Source organism: Hevea brasiliensis, chromosome 15 (assembly GCF_030052815.1).
Source record: "Hevea brasiliensis isolate MT/VB/25A 57/8 chromosome 15, ASM3005281v1, whole genome shotgun sequence".
NCBI classification, from domain to species: Eukaryota; Viridiplantae; Streptophyta; class Magnoliopsida; order Malpighiales; family Euphorbiaceae; genus Hevea; species Hevea brasiliensis.
This window is the reverse complement of record NC_079507.1, coordinates 65925025-65942728: the sequence shown is the minus strand read 5'-3', so window position 1 is coordinate 65942728 and position 17704 is coordinate 65925025. Positions and strand designations below refer to the sequence as shown.

The window sequence follows — 17704 nt, the reverse complement described above, 5'->3', positions numbered from 1 at the left end:
TGCATTCCACTCCTTAGGATGCATTAGCTTTAGATAGCTATAGAAATTGTAGTTAAAATTAGTATTTTACTCTTTAAGTCGAACGCTCACTCCTGTTCACCATATTTTTTCCAGGCTACAGGAGGAGATCTTTTTCAGAATAACCTGCTTTTTTTCTCTTAGGTTATTAATAATTACTTAATTTTATTATTATCCCTTAAATTTGTAATTTAGAACTCTGCATGTGTTAGCTGTAGTATAGACCCTGTTAGGAATTGTGTTAATTTAAATTCTCGAGGTTAATATATAAAGATTTGTATGATACTTAAACAATTTGTAAACAATGTAACCGGATTGAGCTGGACTCCCCTAATTTAAGATTTTGATAATTATTGGGTTAGGTTAGATTGGTCCAAAATAAAATTATAATATTTTAATTTAAATTATTTTTATATGCATGATGGGCCTAAATTGTGAGTCTTGTCATGAGTTTGAAAACAGTAAAGTTTACTACGGGCCTCGGAGATTTAGATTGATCCAGGTTCTAGTATCGGTTTGATTCATATATTGGATCGTAACAATATATATATAAACTGATAAGAACAGATACAACAATTGATCTTAGCCAAAAGGCCGAGAAAGACACGCTTGAGCCAACGCCTTCAATTGTCTTTTACAGTGACAGTTTTCTAAGGTGGAGCCTCCTCCAAAGCGATATGGGATAATTCCCTTTAGCAACCGATTCTTTTCTTTTAAGATCACACTTTATATTATTAGTTAATTATTAAAATAATATTAAAAAATTATTTATTAAAGTAATATGAATTTAAAATTATTTAATGAAGTAATGTTTGTTAAGAAAAAACTAATTAAAAGAAATTTTAAAATAAGCATTTAAACAAGAAAATATCATTTTAAAAAGCAACCTCAGTGGTACTGTTATCTATTATCAATGACATTTATATTTTAAAAAACACTAATCAAATTAGCATTTTTTTCAAGTTGTTAAATCAATAAATGAACATTGTAGATACTTCGGAAAATACTAGATTGATTGATGTTTTCATAGCAATGTTGAGCTTCCTTCAAAATATTATGTATAAAATTAAGAAAGTGTTTGATACACAGTTAAAAATTAAAAATTAAGTGTAACTCTAACAAAAGAGTAAGAATTAAGAAAGTAAAAAATAATTAATAATGTAATAACTAATGATATTTAATAGGAGATTAGTTAAAAAAAAATAAAACCTTACATGAAGTATAGTGTTACTATTGATTCGCTTATAATATTCAAGTAGTATTAATAAAAAAAATTAAATATCATGTATGATGCCACAAAGCTCAACATTCCATGGAAATTGCTTTTAAAATGATGTTTTCTCGTTTAAATGCCTTCTCTAGAAATGTTTTTTGCAATTTGCGTTTTTTAACATTATTTTAATAATTAACCCTCGTATCAGTGAGCTATTATCAGAAAAATTAGAAGATTTCTTTCACTTTGACATTTATTTATAATACATTATTTAATGGGATTTGCTTATCGAATCAATTTGAATTGAAAAATATTTATTAACATTGCTTGAAATTTAGTTGCCGAATGAAACGATGGATGGGACCCGTAATTGCGGATTAATTCATCTCAGTAATTGTATTTTAATTCATCTATTGAACAAAGTGATACTTGAGAATTGCTAGCAAATACACCATGAACATTATCAAGAAAAATGTTGTTTTTGAAGGGCTTTTATCAAGTATTTTACGTACTCATAGCACAGAACATTAAATGAAGTGGCATCTACGGAGTTTTGCAAAGGAGTCATGATGCCCTTGTTGACTGAATACATTTTGTTGCTGCTGGAGGAAGATTTAAAATCAAGCAAAACCCTTTTGATGTAAAAGCCAGGCTTCTTAGACTGAGGCAATGTGCCCTCTCCACCCAGCATCAGAACCACGTCTGACATGCTAGGAATGTCTTCTGGATTTTGTTGAACGCGCAACAGGCCAACTTGAATTAATCGCACTGCTTCAGATGGACTGCATGAGTCCCCTGTTGATCCATCAATTGGTTCCCAATATCTTCCTTCCACATAGAGCATCCAAGCCTAAATAATGTGAAGACAAAGTATTTTTAATTGGGTGGATTTGATTTTAAAATATATATATATATATAGATGCTGTGAGACAAGTCAATATAAGATAAATAATTGTTATGCTTGTGTTATTTATTGAAATATATCATATTAATTATATGAATAAACTTCAATTTACTTGAGACGTTCAATTTAATTAATTTTAAATTTTTACTTCAATTTAACCTTAAAGTTTCATTTTATATCCAAATTCATCCAAAATTAAGGAATGTATAACTTACTCATCACTTTGGTTCGTGAGTTATTTTTTTATTTTTTAATATTTTTTAAGGTAATTACTTTTGTTAATTATTTTTAATGTTTGTTGAATAATTATAATTAGTTAATTTTTTAAATTTTAATTTTTTAATATTAATTAATAATATGGAAATAAAAATTTAATATTTTTATATTTTTAATTTTATTTAATTATAATTTTCTAATTTTAAATTAAAAATGAAAATATAAACATAAATTTTCTAATTTAAATAATTAAAATTAATTATAGTTCTTTCAATTTTAATTAATTATATGAAAATAAAAAATATATTTTTATTAATTTTCAATTTAATTAAGTATAATTATTATAATTTTTATTTTTAATTAATTATATGAAAATATAAAAATAATTCGGTTTAATTAATAATATTGAATAACAAAAAATAATATTTTTATTAATTATATAATATAAAAATAATATTTTAATATTAAAAAATAAAAAATAATTAAATATTAAAAAATGAAGAGTATAATAAATTTGGACTAATTTGAGCTTAAATTAAAATTTATGAATTAAATTAGATAAAAAATTAAAAATGGACTAAATTAGATCTCTCAAACAAGTATAAGAGACAAATTAAACTTCATTCTATTAATTATATATTATCTTTAATTTACATTATTTGAGCAATATAATATTTATTGCTATCGTTTTTTTTTTTTTTTTTTTTATCCTTAGAATATTTATTATATACAAATATATACACACACATAACCAAGAATGTTGAGGCCATGGCTGTAGTGTTTTTGGCGGAATCCTCTATTACGCTTCCCACTAATTATCTCTAATATAAAAACATCAAAATTGAAGACATCAGATTTTATTGAGTAAATCCCATCTAACATATAATCTGGAGATATGTAGCCACTGCATCAAATACCATATTAACAAATTAAAACCGAAAAAATTAGAAGCAGTATATAGAAGAAAGCCACAAAAAGTAAAATTTTTACAAAACATACATACAATGTTCCAACCACTTTATTTGTATTTTTTTCAATTTCATTTCCTCCAAAGCTTCTCGCCATACCAAAATATGAAATTTTAAGATTCAATTCATAATTTATTAAAATGCTGTTAGCTTTAAGATTTCTACGAATAATTCTTAATCTTGAGCCCTGATGTAAATAAATAAGCTCTGAAACTATTACATTGATGATGTTTGGCCAATCTAGTAACTCGGTATTTCTTGGATCTGACAATTTTTTCCAACCATGAATCACAATTACCAATGGAAACTATATATATTAATTATTTAAAAAGATAAAAGAAAAGTAATGTATGTGTTCAGGGAGTGGAACCAAAAATAAGGGAATCTAAGCTTTTGTTGGGCATGTATTCATAGATCAACATCTTTTCATCTCCTTCAATACAACATCCTAAAAGCTTCACCAGGTTTCGGTGTTGAAGTTTGGCAATTAAGATGACTTCATTTTTGAACTCTTTAAGGCCTCGTCTAGAACTCTTTGAAAGTCTCTTCACAGCTATTTCTTGTCCTCCCTCCAATATACCCTGCAAAGTATCTCGCATAACAGTTCCAATATAAAAGGGAAACCAATTCCAACTTTCAAGAGGCTTGTTGAACCGAAAAAAGGAATCCGCCTGTGCAATTGTTGATTAATTTCTTTTTCTACCTTATAGACGGGTCCAAATCCACCTTCTCCAATCTTGTTGTTCGCAGAGAAGCCGTTCGTCGCACTAGTTATTGTAGCCAAGTCAAATAGAGGCAGCTCTAAATCTTCCTCTTGGCTATGGCTGCTATCATTATTTTTAACATTCATATGATTATTTCCAAATATCCCTGCAACAAAAGAAATTGATCTCCATGAGAAAGAAGGGGAAGAGTGCATGTGGGGGAAAAGAAAATTTACACTAGCTAATTTTGTTATATATGGAAAGAAAATGATTCTAGTTAAAAAAAATTACCCATTTTTGTCCGTAGGTATGACAGCAACAGCAAGGACAGGATTAGAAGCAGCACTCCAGCAAGCACCACCGACATGGCAAGTATCTTTGTGAAGTGTTCTTTGTCAAAAAAAAAAAAAAATGAAAGAACAAGAAAATCAAAGTAGGATTAGTGTTGATGATACAATCTGCAGATGATAATTTAAGGAAAAATTAAACTGACTGATATCATCATCATCACTTCTTTGACAAGGCAGGCTTTCTCGAAATCCATCTCCTCTGAACCCTTTGTTGCAGTGACACTGGTATCCAGTTTTTCCATGGGGGAGAGACAAGAAAATACAGTTAGCGTTTTCGGAACATTTGCATGTTCCATTTAACCACCATGCTAATTTAATCATGTTAATCACAGGTGGTGATTGCTTGACCACGATGCTTGAATAAAAGGACGGACAATCTGTTCTATTTTTCTGGACGTCATTCAACAGATCTTTCACCCTTTTGTATCCATCTGACAGGCATCCCATGTTTATTTTTGTGGAAGGATCCATCTTTGGATTCAAAGTCGGGCATTAGAGATAGAAGAATAACTGCAATTTACAAGAAAAAGAAGATTTTGCAAACTTGGTGCAAAGTTGGTGCCATAGAGTTTATCTACTGTTTCGATTGGACAGCTAGAATTGGCAGGAACTTTGACCCAGATGCTATCTTTAGTTATTCTATGGACTTTAAAATCTCCGATGAGGATGTCTCCTGACTCGGTGCAGTTCAGACGGATATGGCAGCCACCAGCGAATCCAAATGGGTAGATGAGTGCAGCTGTCCAGCTACCAGCTGGGCAATTTTGATTGCAACCTTCAGAATTTGAACTTGTATAATTCGAAAAGATGACTACGATGAGTATCGCTCTGGGAATAGTGAAAATGTAAAAATATCTTGATTCTAAACCCATCTCAACTGAAATTTGAACCTTGTAATGATCAAGTTAACTTTTACAGTATCTTTTTTTTCGAAGCTACTTAAAGCCTTGGCTATACGCGCTAAGATCAAGTTCTTTCACTTGGGTTCACTTCACTGGACAATATTTAATCAATAGAAAGGCAAGTCAAAACTAAGTTCTGATATACGTCAGAATCCAAGAATCTAAATATGAATCCAAGTCTTTGTGGATACTAATTAGTAATGTGGACCTAAAATTAAAAAAAAAAAAAATCTCTCAATCGTAATCAAATCTCTCATTTTTTTTACTAAAAAAATTCCTTTTTTTTTTTATAAAGCTGAAATTAAATTTGGGATTTTATTTATTTTTTTATATTTTTAATTTTATTTTATTTTCATTGAAGAATTCGTCTCCACCATACCTAACATTTTATTTTTTTAAAAATTATAATGAATCCTAAAATTATTTTGGTGTTTAATCCTAAAATGATTTTCACTAAAAAAAAGTTATGACGAAAAGTCTATAATGTGATGAGAGGGAAAAAAATCACCGAGTTTCACGTTAGAATTTAAGGGTCTAATTCAAAGATTCTGTATTAATTTCTCCTCGTCAATGGGGTTGGAATCTTTGGTTTCAAGTATGCAATCGAATTGACAGTCAACAAACCTTCTGGAAAATTACTAAATTACTTTGAGATTTAACTCAATTGCATACTATATAGTTATTAATTAAATGAATTTAATTTATTAATAGATTTTAATTTAGGGGTGATTGTCATTTTTAAAATAATAAAATTTCACATGTCAATTGAAATTAAATGAATAAAAAAATAAATTTAATCCAATTCTCAAAGTTAAATTAAACATTGGAGATGATGCTGTAATTAGGTTTCAATTAATTTCAAATGTTTCTAAATTTTGGCACATCTGTTTAAGTTGAATTCCTAACTGGTTTAGTGTAAGGGTTCATGCCTTGATGGAAAGGGAGAAACTGAATTAACTTCCTAATTATGTAGCTAATTTTATATATATATACTTTGTCTCATTTTAATTGTTTTTTAGAATTTATACATAAAAAATAAAAAAATAATTAAATAATTTTATTTTTTATAAAAAATTTATTAATAATATTTTAAAATATTCTCATCATACATTTAAAATGTGAAAAAGATGATAAGAAAAATATAAATGCATTAAGAATAATAATAAATACAGGTAAAGTTAGAAAAATAATTAAGTCACATCGAAAAAAATAAAAGTTAAAGGGTGAATATAAATGATTAGATTATAACATTGATTTGATCAATTATTTTGATGTGTAAAGTAATCTAATTACTTATATAAATTCAAATTAAAATAAATTAATTATAATTTGACTAATATTTTTTTTTAATTTAATAATATATTTTAAAATAATAAATAAAGTGTGATAAAAAAATTTTAAAAAAATATTTAAAATAAGAGAGATGAAAATATCTAATATAATACTAAAACTCGTGATTCTCTACCTGGTCATAAAATCAATTTAAAATTAATTAAATACACCAAATAATAAAAATTCAAATATATCAGTTCAATAAGTCCCTTTTTATTTCTCAAAAATATCCCCTTCATAAATATACTCATTAAATGTGAAAACTATATATTAGTATTTTATATATAAAAATTAAATAAATTTCATTAATTTTTTTAATAATATTATAATAGTTAAATCAGTGTGGGCTCATGAGTCCATTTGTTAATTAATACTTTGGAAATTATTTGAATTTGGAAATATCTAAGAAATTGTGCCAAATAGACTTCGCTGGCGGCTTGGGCTAAGCCAATTTTGGTTCAATGATTACGGTTAATCGAGATTGAATTGAAGGTTTCATTTCAGTTTAATTTCGATTCAATTTAGATGGTTAAAATATTATTAAATGATTTTTGAAAAATAAAATTAAAAATATATTTTGGCTTGAATCAAATTGATTTTTTCTTGATTCGATCCAAAATCAACTTTGATCAATTTAAATTTAATTGATTTATATTCAATTTTTATTTCAAATTAAATTAATACGATTCTAGTTTTAAATTGAACTGCAGTTAAGTTTAGTGTCAAATTGATTTATATCAATCAAAATCAATGGTTTAAATGGTCTGAAACCTTGAATTTTCAGCAAAGTTTAATTCATAAATAAGCCAATCTTTCGCATCTGGATTCCTTAATAAACAAGGAAAGAGCTTGACTGGGCGTTTAAGGAATGCACGTTAATAAGCCAGACTTTACCATTGATGAAAATTGCTATATTTGCCGTGTCTAATAAAGGACTTATTGACCTTAAATGAGTAAATGGATTTTGATTTTCTTGCAGTTTTCAGAATTAAGAATATCTCCTTCTATTTGCTTATACCGTTTATATTATATATATACGCTCCTTCTGGGATTAAATGCATTGGAACTTGGAGATTTTTAAGTCAATTGAAGCCTTTTTTCTTTTCCCTCAAATAATTCAGTAAAGACAGAAAACCAACTTGGAGATTTTTAACTCAATTGAAGCCTTTTTTCTTTTCCCTCAAATAATTCAGTAAATAAATAAAATCACAGGCAAAGTGATCCGAAAATGAAAACCAAAATCAAGAAAAGGAGCTACAATGTTTGATGTAGTTACAATAGCTAAAGCCACTGATGAATTTTCAATGAAGAACCAACTAGGAGAAGGTGGTCTTGGACCTCTCTACAAGGTAAATTCTCGAGTTCACAATAAAATGACTATAGCAACAAATACCCACTCATTTAATTCTAAACAAAAGAAATTTGCAACTGATATTTTCCAGGGAACCTTTAGTAGACGGACAAGAAATTGATGTGAAGAGGCTATCAAAGAGCTCTGGACAAGGACCCAATGAGTTTAAAAATGAAATAATACTATTTTGCAAATTTCAACACCGAAATCTTGTTAAGCTACTTTGTTGCTGCATCCAAGGCGTGAAATTCTTTGACTTTGATTAAGGTCTAGTTATTTTCAGAGTTCGGATTATGGGATGCTCTGATACCTTATGAAATTTGACTCGGTAAAGTTTTCAAAAATGTAGGCAATATTTGATTATTAAGTGATTTAAGTCAATTAGATTTGATTCACTCTTGTGGGACTCCAACACAAAGACTGGAGAGATTGCTGATTTATGAATAATGCCCAACAAAAGCCTGAATTCTTTCATTTTTGGTTTGGATCCTTCAAAACCTAATAAATTTAGTTGGCCAAAATGTAATCCATTGTATTCATGGCAACCCAACACAATCCTGTATATTATTCTGGGTGTTAAAAGTATCAAGTCAGACTAATAATATGAGTACACAATTTGCCAGATCAAACAAAAGGTGAGCTGTTAGGTTGGCCAAAGCATTTCAATATTCTCGGTAGGATTGCTAGAGGGCTTCTCTATCTTCCTCAGGATTCCAGAGTGAGAGTGATTCATAGAGATCTCAAAGCAAGTAATATTTTAATTGATCATGACATGAACCCGAAAATTTCAGTTTTCGGCATGGCTAGAACTTTGGGAGGTTATCAAACTGAAAGAAACACGAGCAGAGTGGTTGAAAAATTGCAAGAACTTCATGTCAGGATCTCTAAACTAATACATATACTAATAAAGTTTCCATTTGTTTTGCGGTGATTATATGGCACCAGAATATGTCAGTGATGACCTGTTCTAAGTAATATCTGGTGTCTTTACATTTTAATGCTAGAAATAATAAATGAAAAGAGAAGTATAGTGGCAGAGCAGAATACCTCTCTCTCACTGTTATTTCTATTTTCGTCTTTCTTACACCCCTTTTTCACATCTTCAAATTTCACAAATTGTTCTAATATGTTTTAGGCATGAAGATTTTGGAAAGAAGGCAAGCTTTAGACATACTGGATTCATTCCTAGGTTGTCTTGCAACCTATCAGACATATTAGTCTCCCATATGAGCAACATCTTAAGGATACATAGGCCAAGCATGGCATCAGTAATTTTGATGCCAAATGGTGAGAATACATCTCCTCAACCTAAACAACCTAGCTTCGTTAAGGACAAAGGTCTAGTCGAGGTAGATTTGTCTCCGAGCAAGCTTGGATCATCTTCGGTAATAAATTACCATCTCACTGCTAGAAGCCCTTTAAATGTAATGTCAACCAATTTGCCACAGTGGTTACTGTTGTTTGTGAATATGACATTACAGAATATATGTATAAATTATTGATCAAGCACGTATCCCATATCAGCACAAAAGGAACAGCTCACAATCCACCATCTTTAGTGTTTAGCGTAAGGAATGATGTTTCTCTTCCCAAATAAGTAGCATCACCAATTTCATTTCAACTGTTGTAGCATTAATCGAATGAAAAGTAATACTGTTTACCTAGAGAAAAACGTTAGGATTGAACAATACAAGCAGCTGAATCAAGAAATTTTCTTTCCTTTTCTTTTTTTTTTTTCGTTGTTAACATTCACCGCATACATCAATGTTAAGCAGGGAAAAGAAACAGTACCAGTTTTAATCCACCAGCGGGGATAATTACCATGCATATTGGGAAGGTTTAAACCCCAAACCCCTCCAAATTTGGCAGGATGATCTTCATTTCTTAGCCAAACAATATACCAACACCTGATTGGTGATTGCTGATTGTTGTAGCCATCCCTGAATTTTTGCAGGGCCTGTCTTATTTATGGATAGGACAGACCTGCTCCTCCCTAAATAAAGATGTTCCAATAACTATTTCAGTTAATTTAATGAAACATCACATTCCAGTTAAAAGCAACGCTTCTCAGAGTACGAAGTGCCTAACTTGCAAGAATGTGTCGAGCAACACCATTTCCAGTTTCCTGTCCAATCATATACAAATAGACAGGGAAACAACAACATATTTCCTATTCCCAAACAATAAGGAGTATTCCTCTTCAATTATACAGTTGTACAGCCAACCATTTGACGGAGTTCTGCTGCAACAACAGCTACCTATCCTTCTGGCAAGCAGATCAATAGAAAATAATATTACCTCAGTTTGTGACTGGCAGCTATGGAATTTTCCTTTCTCTTACTATATTAGTTAACTCAGTACTTAATGGACCGCCACTACCAGTAAAAAAGCTCAAGCATTTGTCTCAGCTGGAGGCTTGACAAGTCCAAACCTACTTCCTCTGCTTCTGCTTTGAATTTTGACTATAACAACCTAAACTGAAAGCACATTTACATTCATCTAATCCAGGGGAATTGCTGGATTAGAACTTGCACAAGCCACAAGCATAAGATTAATCCACGATTTAATTCCTCATAAATGAACAGATCATAGAACTCCACAAGAAATTTAAAAAGAAAGAATAAACACAGTCGAAGCGTAAATTTGTCATCTTTTTCTGTATTTTTCATAGTCTAAATAGCATCAGTAAATATTAGATCCAACAAAAGAATATCAAACAAAAAAAAATCCAAATGGGAAATCAAAGCCCAAGAATAATACAGATTCAATAAGAAAAATCCTTCAACTCCTGTAGAAGAGCCTCCTCTAGCAAAAACCGGGACTCCTCCATCAACTCAGGGCTTAATCTAAACATAAGAACGCAGAACTCCATCTGATTGAGTGCGCCGTCACAATCAAAATCACCTTCCTTTAACATACACCTCAAATCATCATCACTCAAGTCTTGCAATCCCAATAGAGCAGAATTTCTTTTCAGACTGTCGAAAGTGATCACACCCTTTTCACTATCCATCAGAAGATTGAACCCATTGCATAGCTCCCCGATTAGGCCATCGCCGCCCAGCTTGTGGGCCATAAGAGGCAGGTAGTCATGGAAGTTGGGGGATGGGTTTTGGTTTTGTGAGGACGCCATCTATGAAGTTGGAGAAAAATAGAGATATAATTGGAGAATTGAGATGTGGGTTTTGCTGAGGATGAGAAATGAATGGATGGGTGCGTCTATAAATAGGTGGGCAGATGGTATTTCCGAGATGGAGAGGCCATGGAAGACAACTAGGATACAGGTAAGGAAGGAATGTCAAGACCATTTTCTTGGAGCTGTACATGGGCTTCTAGGAAGGTAGGCGAGGGGTAAAACGGTCACAGTGAAGGAAGGTCCGAAGGAAGCAGGTAGATTTTATTACGAAGCATTAGGAAGGTGATGAGGGATAACGGCGTCATTTCAATGGAAAAGTTCAAATCTTGTCCACTTTAATTGGTCTTTACGGGGGACAATGGTAATTTAAGAGGAAACAATGCGGTGGGTTCTGGGGTACTTTTAATGAGGAAGGAAAACCATGAGGGGTAGAATTGTCAAAATGATAGGAAGAAAAGGGACCAGCGATGACTAATGAATTATACGTCGTTGAGAAGGTCAATCAAAGTACGAAGGCGTGTGGAAAAGGGCAATGGATGTTAAATATAAGCCTGCAAATTTTTAGACAACTATTAATTACAGGTTTCAAGAAATTAGTGCCCTTCCACTTCTGTACAATAATTGTATTGTTATAGTGAGTTTCACGTAAATCGATGACCAAAATATATTTGTTATATATTTAATTATTTTATTTAATTAAAATTAAGTTAAATTATATATATATGATCATATAAAATCAAACTTTAAATATTTATGAATTTGAAATTTGAATTAAATTTTTTTTAAAAAACCTACTTATATGATGATATTAAAAGGATATTAAATGTATTCGCAAAATTGGAATGGTGTTATTTATGCACAGATTTTTATACACAATCTATTGGTGTTTTTTAAAAGGAAAAAAAATACTGATTTTATTTAGTATAGTTACAGGTAAAAGTGATAGATTTTATTTATTTTTATATGAAGGATAGAGGAGGATTTTGAATAGATAAAATAATTACAAAAACGATTTTTTTAAGGCATAATTATAAAAATGATTTTGTGATAATCAAACTAGAATATTAATTTTCATATTTAATTATTTATGGCCTTTGCGGCTCAACTCAATGAATGAGGAAGCATCATATATATATATATATATATATAATCCTCTTTTGTCTTTTTCTTTTTTTTTTTTTCAATTCCTGCCACCTTTAGTTTTATGAAAATGATTAAGCATGAGAATTTCATGGGCAATAATTTCTAATTAGGGAGAATTATTATTTAATTTTTTTCTTTATTTAAAAAATTAATTAATTAATATATGTAGTTTAAGGTTATCATTTCATTCAGGGATAGATGTAAGATTTTATTCGGTAATTAAAATTATCATATGAGTCAAAATTAATTTTTTTAATGTAGCTTAATATTAATTGATATTTACTTTAATTAATATAAATTCTAATTTTACAAGGATTACTTTAATTAAAGTAAATTTTAATTCTAATTGTATAAGGATAATTGATCTCTCTACCCATAAGTTCATACACATTCTCTTTCATAAAATCAGAGATATTATGATCATCTCAAAAAAGTCTTCCATCACTAGAGTTTTGTGTGAGAATCAAGAAAAGTCAAGAGTGAGAAATCAATTTATTGAATCAAATGGTCTCTCTCAATTATTACCATGACTCAATTAAAATTTCACATCAGATACACTTTCTATATCTATGAGAATTTATTTATTCAAGATCCATTATTATAGTAATAGTTGAATCTTACGTTTATGATTCACATTATGTTTATGATTGTTATGATCTAGTAATATTTATTTTACAATAGAGTTTAAAATTTTTTAGTAGGAGGCCAATAATAATATATTAATAAAACATTTATTGATATAATTATAGGTTTAATCATTTTTTAAAAATTATAGTTAATAATTTTTATAATTAATATAAATATTACATAAACATGGTTGTAATTATTATATAATTTTAAAATATAAATTTTGCTATTTAAAAGAATCAAAATCAAGTGACATTAAAGAATTATACTAAATCATTACATAAAATTTATAGACTTAAAAGCAAAAATATTGTAATAACCTGGAAAATTTTTTAAAATAAATAATTTATAAATTAAACTATTAAATATTATTTTATTAAATAAATATATTTCATGAGATTTTTTTTAAGTTTTAAAATTTAATTTTAGAACTTTTAATTAAAATTTATTTGATTGTAAAATTCTATAATTTTATGTTTTTGATATTTTAAATTTATTATTATTATTATTATTATTATTATTATTATTATTATTTAATTTTAAATGTATTAAATTAAAATTGGACTTAGTTGAAAAGAATTTTTAGACTTGTTTGGGAAGATCAAAAAGTTTATAGATCAATTTATAGTTTTGCTTTTAAATTAAAAAAAAAAACAAATCAAAAGTTTAAAAAGTGACAGCAGAACTCCCCCACTCTTTTTCTTTTTCTGGCCATAACTTTCTTCTTCGATCACCATTTCCGATGTTCTTTGTATCAAAGTGCTTTTCTCTTTATGGATATTGTATAGATATCAAATTTGCGCAGTATCATTTATCGGTTTATGTAAATCGAGTTTCGAAAGTTTTAGCTCATTTTTAGTTCCAAACTAATTTTTTCCAAACTGAAATTTTTCTCAAAAATTTGAGTATATCAGTACGTTGTACATTTTGAGAGCTTCAAAATGATACCAATTCGAGAATTTTTTGACACTAAAAAATTTTAAAGACCCACTAACTTGTTGGTGAGATTTTGAGTCTTTAAAATCATCTTTTGAGTTAAATAAAACTATTTTTTAACTCCTTATATTATGGGCTTCGTGTAAGAACTTTGGTTTTAAGAAATTCTATTAATACTCATAATTGTAATTTTGGTCTAAACGCACGGGTTCTGGGACTCACCTCAGAAGTATGTCAATATTATAGTCATTCCTACTATTTTCAGATACCCTTGATGCATTCCAAGTATCAGAAATTGTCACGACCCAACCTATGGGCCGGACCGGCACTAGGACCTGAGCCGGTATAAAGCCCCCGAGGCCCGTAGTAAGCCTTACTGTTCTCAAATCCATAACCAAGGCCCCCAAAAAACTTAGGCCCAACATGTAAATAAAAATAAATAAAATAAAATATTTTTATTCGGGTCAACCCAACCCGATAACCATAAAAAACTGAAGTCAGAGGAGCCTCGCTCAACCCTGTTACCATCACTAACAAATTATTTAAATACCATATAAATCTTTATTTATTAATATCAAAATTTTAAATTAACACGATTTCTAACAAGGTCTACGCTGTTACTGTCACATTCGGAGTTCTAGATTTCAAATTTAGAAAAAAATATTAAAACAATTAAATAACTGACGTTAAACCTGCAAGGAAGAAAACAGGTTGCTTTGTAAAAGAACTTCTCCTGTAGCCTGGAAAAAATAGGTGAACAGGAGTGAGCATTCAACTCAGAGAGTAAAATATCAATTTCAATCATAATCTCTATAACTATCTAAAGCTAATGCACCCTGTGGAGTGAAATACAACATCGGCAATATTTTCACATCATAACAGCAAAAAAGTAACTTAGAGCACTCACACACCCGATAATGTCAAACAATACATATATGGGAGCTGATCCCCTATACAGCTCTCTTAATCCAACCTGTGCCAACGAAGAACTCAGCTCGGACTTCCACTTAAATAACCAAATTGGGGTCCCAGCGAAGAACTCAGCTCGGACTTCGACTTAAATAACCAAATCGGGGTCCCAGCGAAGAACTCAAGCCGTGTCTACCAGAAGGACTAGGTCCCAAATAAGATCTCAAGCCGTGTCTACCCGTCCTATCCATAGTCAACACCATATCACACGCACGCCAACGTATGCACACTGCTTTAAATTATCACAACAACATTCATGGCACTTTAACAATTGTGAATGCAACATAAAACGTGCCTAGTGTTTAATTACATAGATATATACATATAAGTGATGCATGGACATGCTTGAACATATAATAATATTGAAATTACAATTAAAATTAATATTTTACTCACAGTACACCGATGACTATTGTGGCTGCTGGATGCAGGAAAATAGCTGACATCGATCACCTAATAATTAAATTATAAATTTATTAGTACTAAGTCAAAATAAAACTTTAAAGAGGCGACAGACAGCCTAATTTATGCTGGAAATCTGACAGAGGAAACCCCTATACCTGGGACCTACCCAACCTGCAAAAAGGCTCAAATAACACTTCTAAATTCAACTCATAGCTCATCATCATTATATGGCCCCTCCTAGGCCCTCCAACCTAAGCAATACTCAAAACCTTAAAAATTACGTTTTAGTCCCTATAATTGACATTTTGTAAAAATCCACTCAAACAAGCTCTAAAAATTCTAAAATTTTGCCCCGCGGTCCTTAATAATATTATAAGGCTATTGCAAAATGAATTGAAATTTTCTAAACACCCATGAATATTTTATTCAAGAATATTACTCAATTTCATAAGTTTCCAATAGCTAACATATTCTTAATTCAATCCAATTCAATATTCACATATTTAAACCTCCATCCTCAAGCTTCAACCAATCATATAGAATTTAAATATCATAATTTTAAATAATCTTATATGCCCACATGCTAAAAATCTAATTAAAATCCATCTATATTTTTCAAAAATATTCTACAATCACTCAAAAATTCAACAAACATCATAGAATATCTCCAAATAATTTTACTTTTATCATATATTTTTCTTAGAATTTTTCTCCAATTTTTCCTGTTTAAGAAACACTGTATTTATGCTCTACAGACAGAGAAATAATGAAAATAGTCTTACCCGAAGTTTATCTATGTCTCAAAAATTTCAAAAATTTATGAGGAAGCCTCTGGAAGTTGAATCATCTCCAAAGCCTACTGGAGCCACCACCGGAACCACCGCGCACGGTGGCCGGCCACTGGTCGCCGGCGACATTTGCCGGATCTGATCATACCATCATGTTCCTCACCTCTTCCTCAGTCCATAGGTGGTCTCGGATCGTCGATCCAATGGTCGGATCGTCCTAGATCTGACGAAAAAGCTTGAAAAACCCAAAATCTCTCTCCTCCATATCTCACTCATCTGACCTCCATTTGCTGCAAAATTGGTATCAAAAGAAAGCTCTCGGAACAAGCTTTCCAACGCCACCTGAATCGCCTCGATCGGATGTCGGATGAAGCCGGAATCGAGCCGGAAAGCCGCTGCCCACTATGCACGCGTTTTCTCTCTCTTCTCCCTCTCTTGCCGCCATTTCTGGTGGTTCTGGCCATCGTTGGAGGGTCGCCGGCGTCGCCCAGAGTGGGGGGGATGCCTTGCCGGCTAGAACAAAAAGGGAGAGGGAATGAGAGTGACGGGAGGGAGAGTTTTAAGGGGGGGGGGGGGGGTTGCTAATTTTCTAATTTTTTTTTTTGAGTTGTTACATTCTTCCCCCCTTAAGAAAAATTCGTCCTCGAATTTTCGAATAAACAAGAGATAAGGAAAAAAAGATTATTAAAACAAGTGCAATCATTACTCCTCCAGCTATGCAGAGATTGGTAAAACATTTATTCTTCAAACTCTTCGTATATTATGTATGAAATTCTACCGCTCTCTGATTCTACTATAGTATCCTCTTTATCATCATCTCTTTCTAGAGATGCTCTTATCTCTTAGCTATTCACTGACCATTCTTCTGACATCTCAGGTATTCATTATAACTCTATTACTCTCGACTTGATCTCTGATAACTTTAATTAACTTTGTCATTTACCTCACTTTTATTACGCCCTAACGTGTCTCTTGGTGACTTCAGTCCTCATTCCTATGTTTCAATAATCTCTGTTTCCCCAAAACATGACTTATGTTCCTTATCTTAAGGCATCCTATGAGTAGCTTTCCTGTAGCACCTAATCTAAGCATTTTGTTCGAGATCTTCACTCTTCTTATGACCTCAGTGGTCAATACCTATAAATCTTCTCACTCCCATGATACTTCAAAAATTTTTTTTTTTTAATTTTTTTTATCTCTTTTGTGTCATTACTAAGGTACTTAGACCAACCTCTATCCATCTTATATAACTAGTTAGGTAGAGTTCCCTTCAAGGGCTAAGTGTACCCTTTATCAACTTTGGAAAGCAAACTGGGTCTCTCTCCTTATAGGACAATTGTATTTGTATTCCCTGACAACCCAGTTAATCCAACTTTATCGTTTCCCACTCCTTATCTGGAATGGAAATATCTAGACTTCTTCCTAAAACTTCTTAGTAAGTGGCCTACTTCTGACACATTGGCACTTAAGTCGAGGCTCCACTACTCCTTTAATCTATCATCTCATAATAACTTGTTTCAAATATCTCTTGGTGTGTCACTAGCAGGCTTATTCCTTCTTATTCTCACCACCGTAACTAAATCTATTAAGCTCTTTTCTTATCCTTTGGATCTTATCCACTTTCTTTTCCTATTTCTGCTATCTTTGATATCTTTTCAACATGCTATACTTATTCCTTAATCTTAGTTTTCTCTCATTCTTATTCTTTTTCCTTCAAGGATGTCCATCCCATCATCAACTTT

At 30.8% G+C, this 17704-nt stretch overlaps 2 protein-coding genes and 1 pseudogene across 2 annotated transcripts; all 3 read right to left on the bottom strand.

Annotated features, from left to right (window-relative positions):
- Positions 1 to 506: 506 nt before the first annotated feature.
- Positions 507 to 625, bottom strand: LOC131174178 (U2 spliceosomal RNA; annotated as a pseudogene).
- Positions 626 to 1694: 1069 nt separating this feature from the next.
- LOC110653295 (G-type lectin S-receptor-like serine/threonine-protein kinase At4g27290) lies at positions 1695 to 4844 on the bottom strand. Its single transcript, XM_058137156.1, has 7 exons — positions 4517 to 4844; positions 4315 to 4413; positions 4023 to 4189; positions 3690 to 3900; positions 3355 to 3583; positions 3099 to 3255; positions 1695 to 2081 (listed from the first exon to the last, which is right to left on the bottom strand). The coding sequence occupies exons 1-7, from the start codon at positions 4842 to 4844 to the stop codon at positions 1695 to 1697; spliced, it is 1578 nt and encodes a 525-aa protein (XP_057993139.1).
- A 5747-nt stretch (positions 4845 to 10591) lies between these two features.
- On the bottom strand, positions 10592 to 11297 carry LOC110653370 (calcium-binding protein KRP1). The gene has a single exon (XM_021808966.2). It carries the CDS (start codon positions 11089 to 11091, stop codon positions 10723 to 10725), a length of 369 nt encoding a protein of 122 aa, XP_021664658.2. The 5' UTR covers positions 11092 to 11297; the 3' UTR covers positions 10592 to 10722.
- Between the last annotated feature and the right edge of the window lie 6407 nt (positions 11298 to 17704).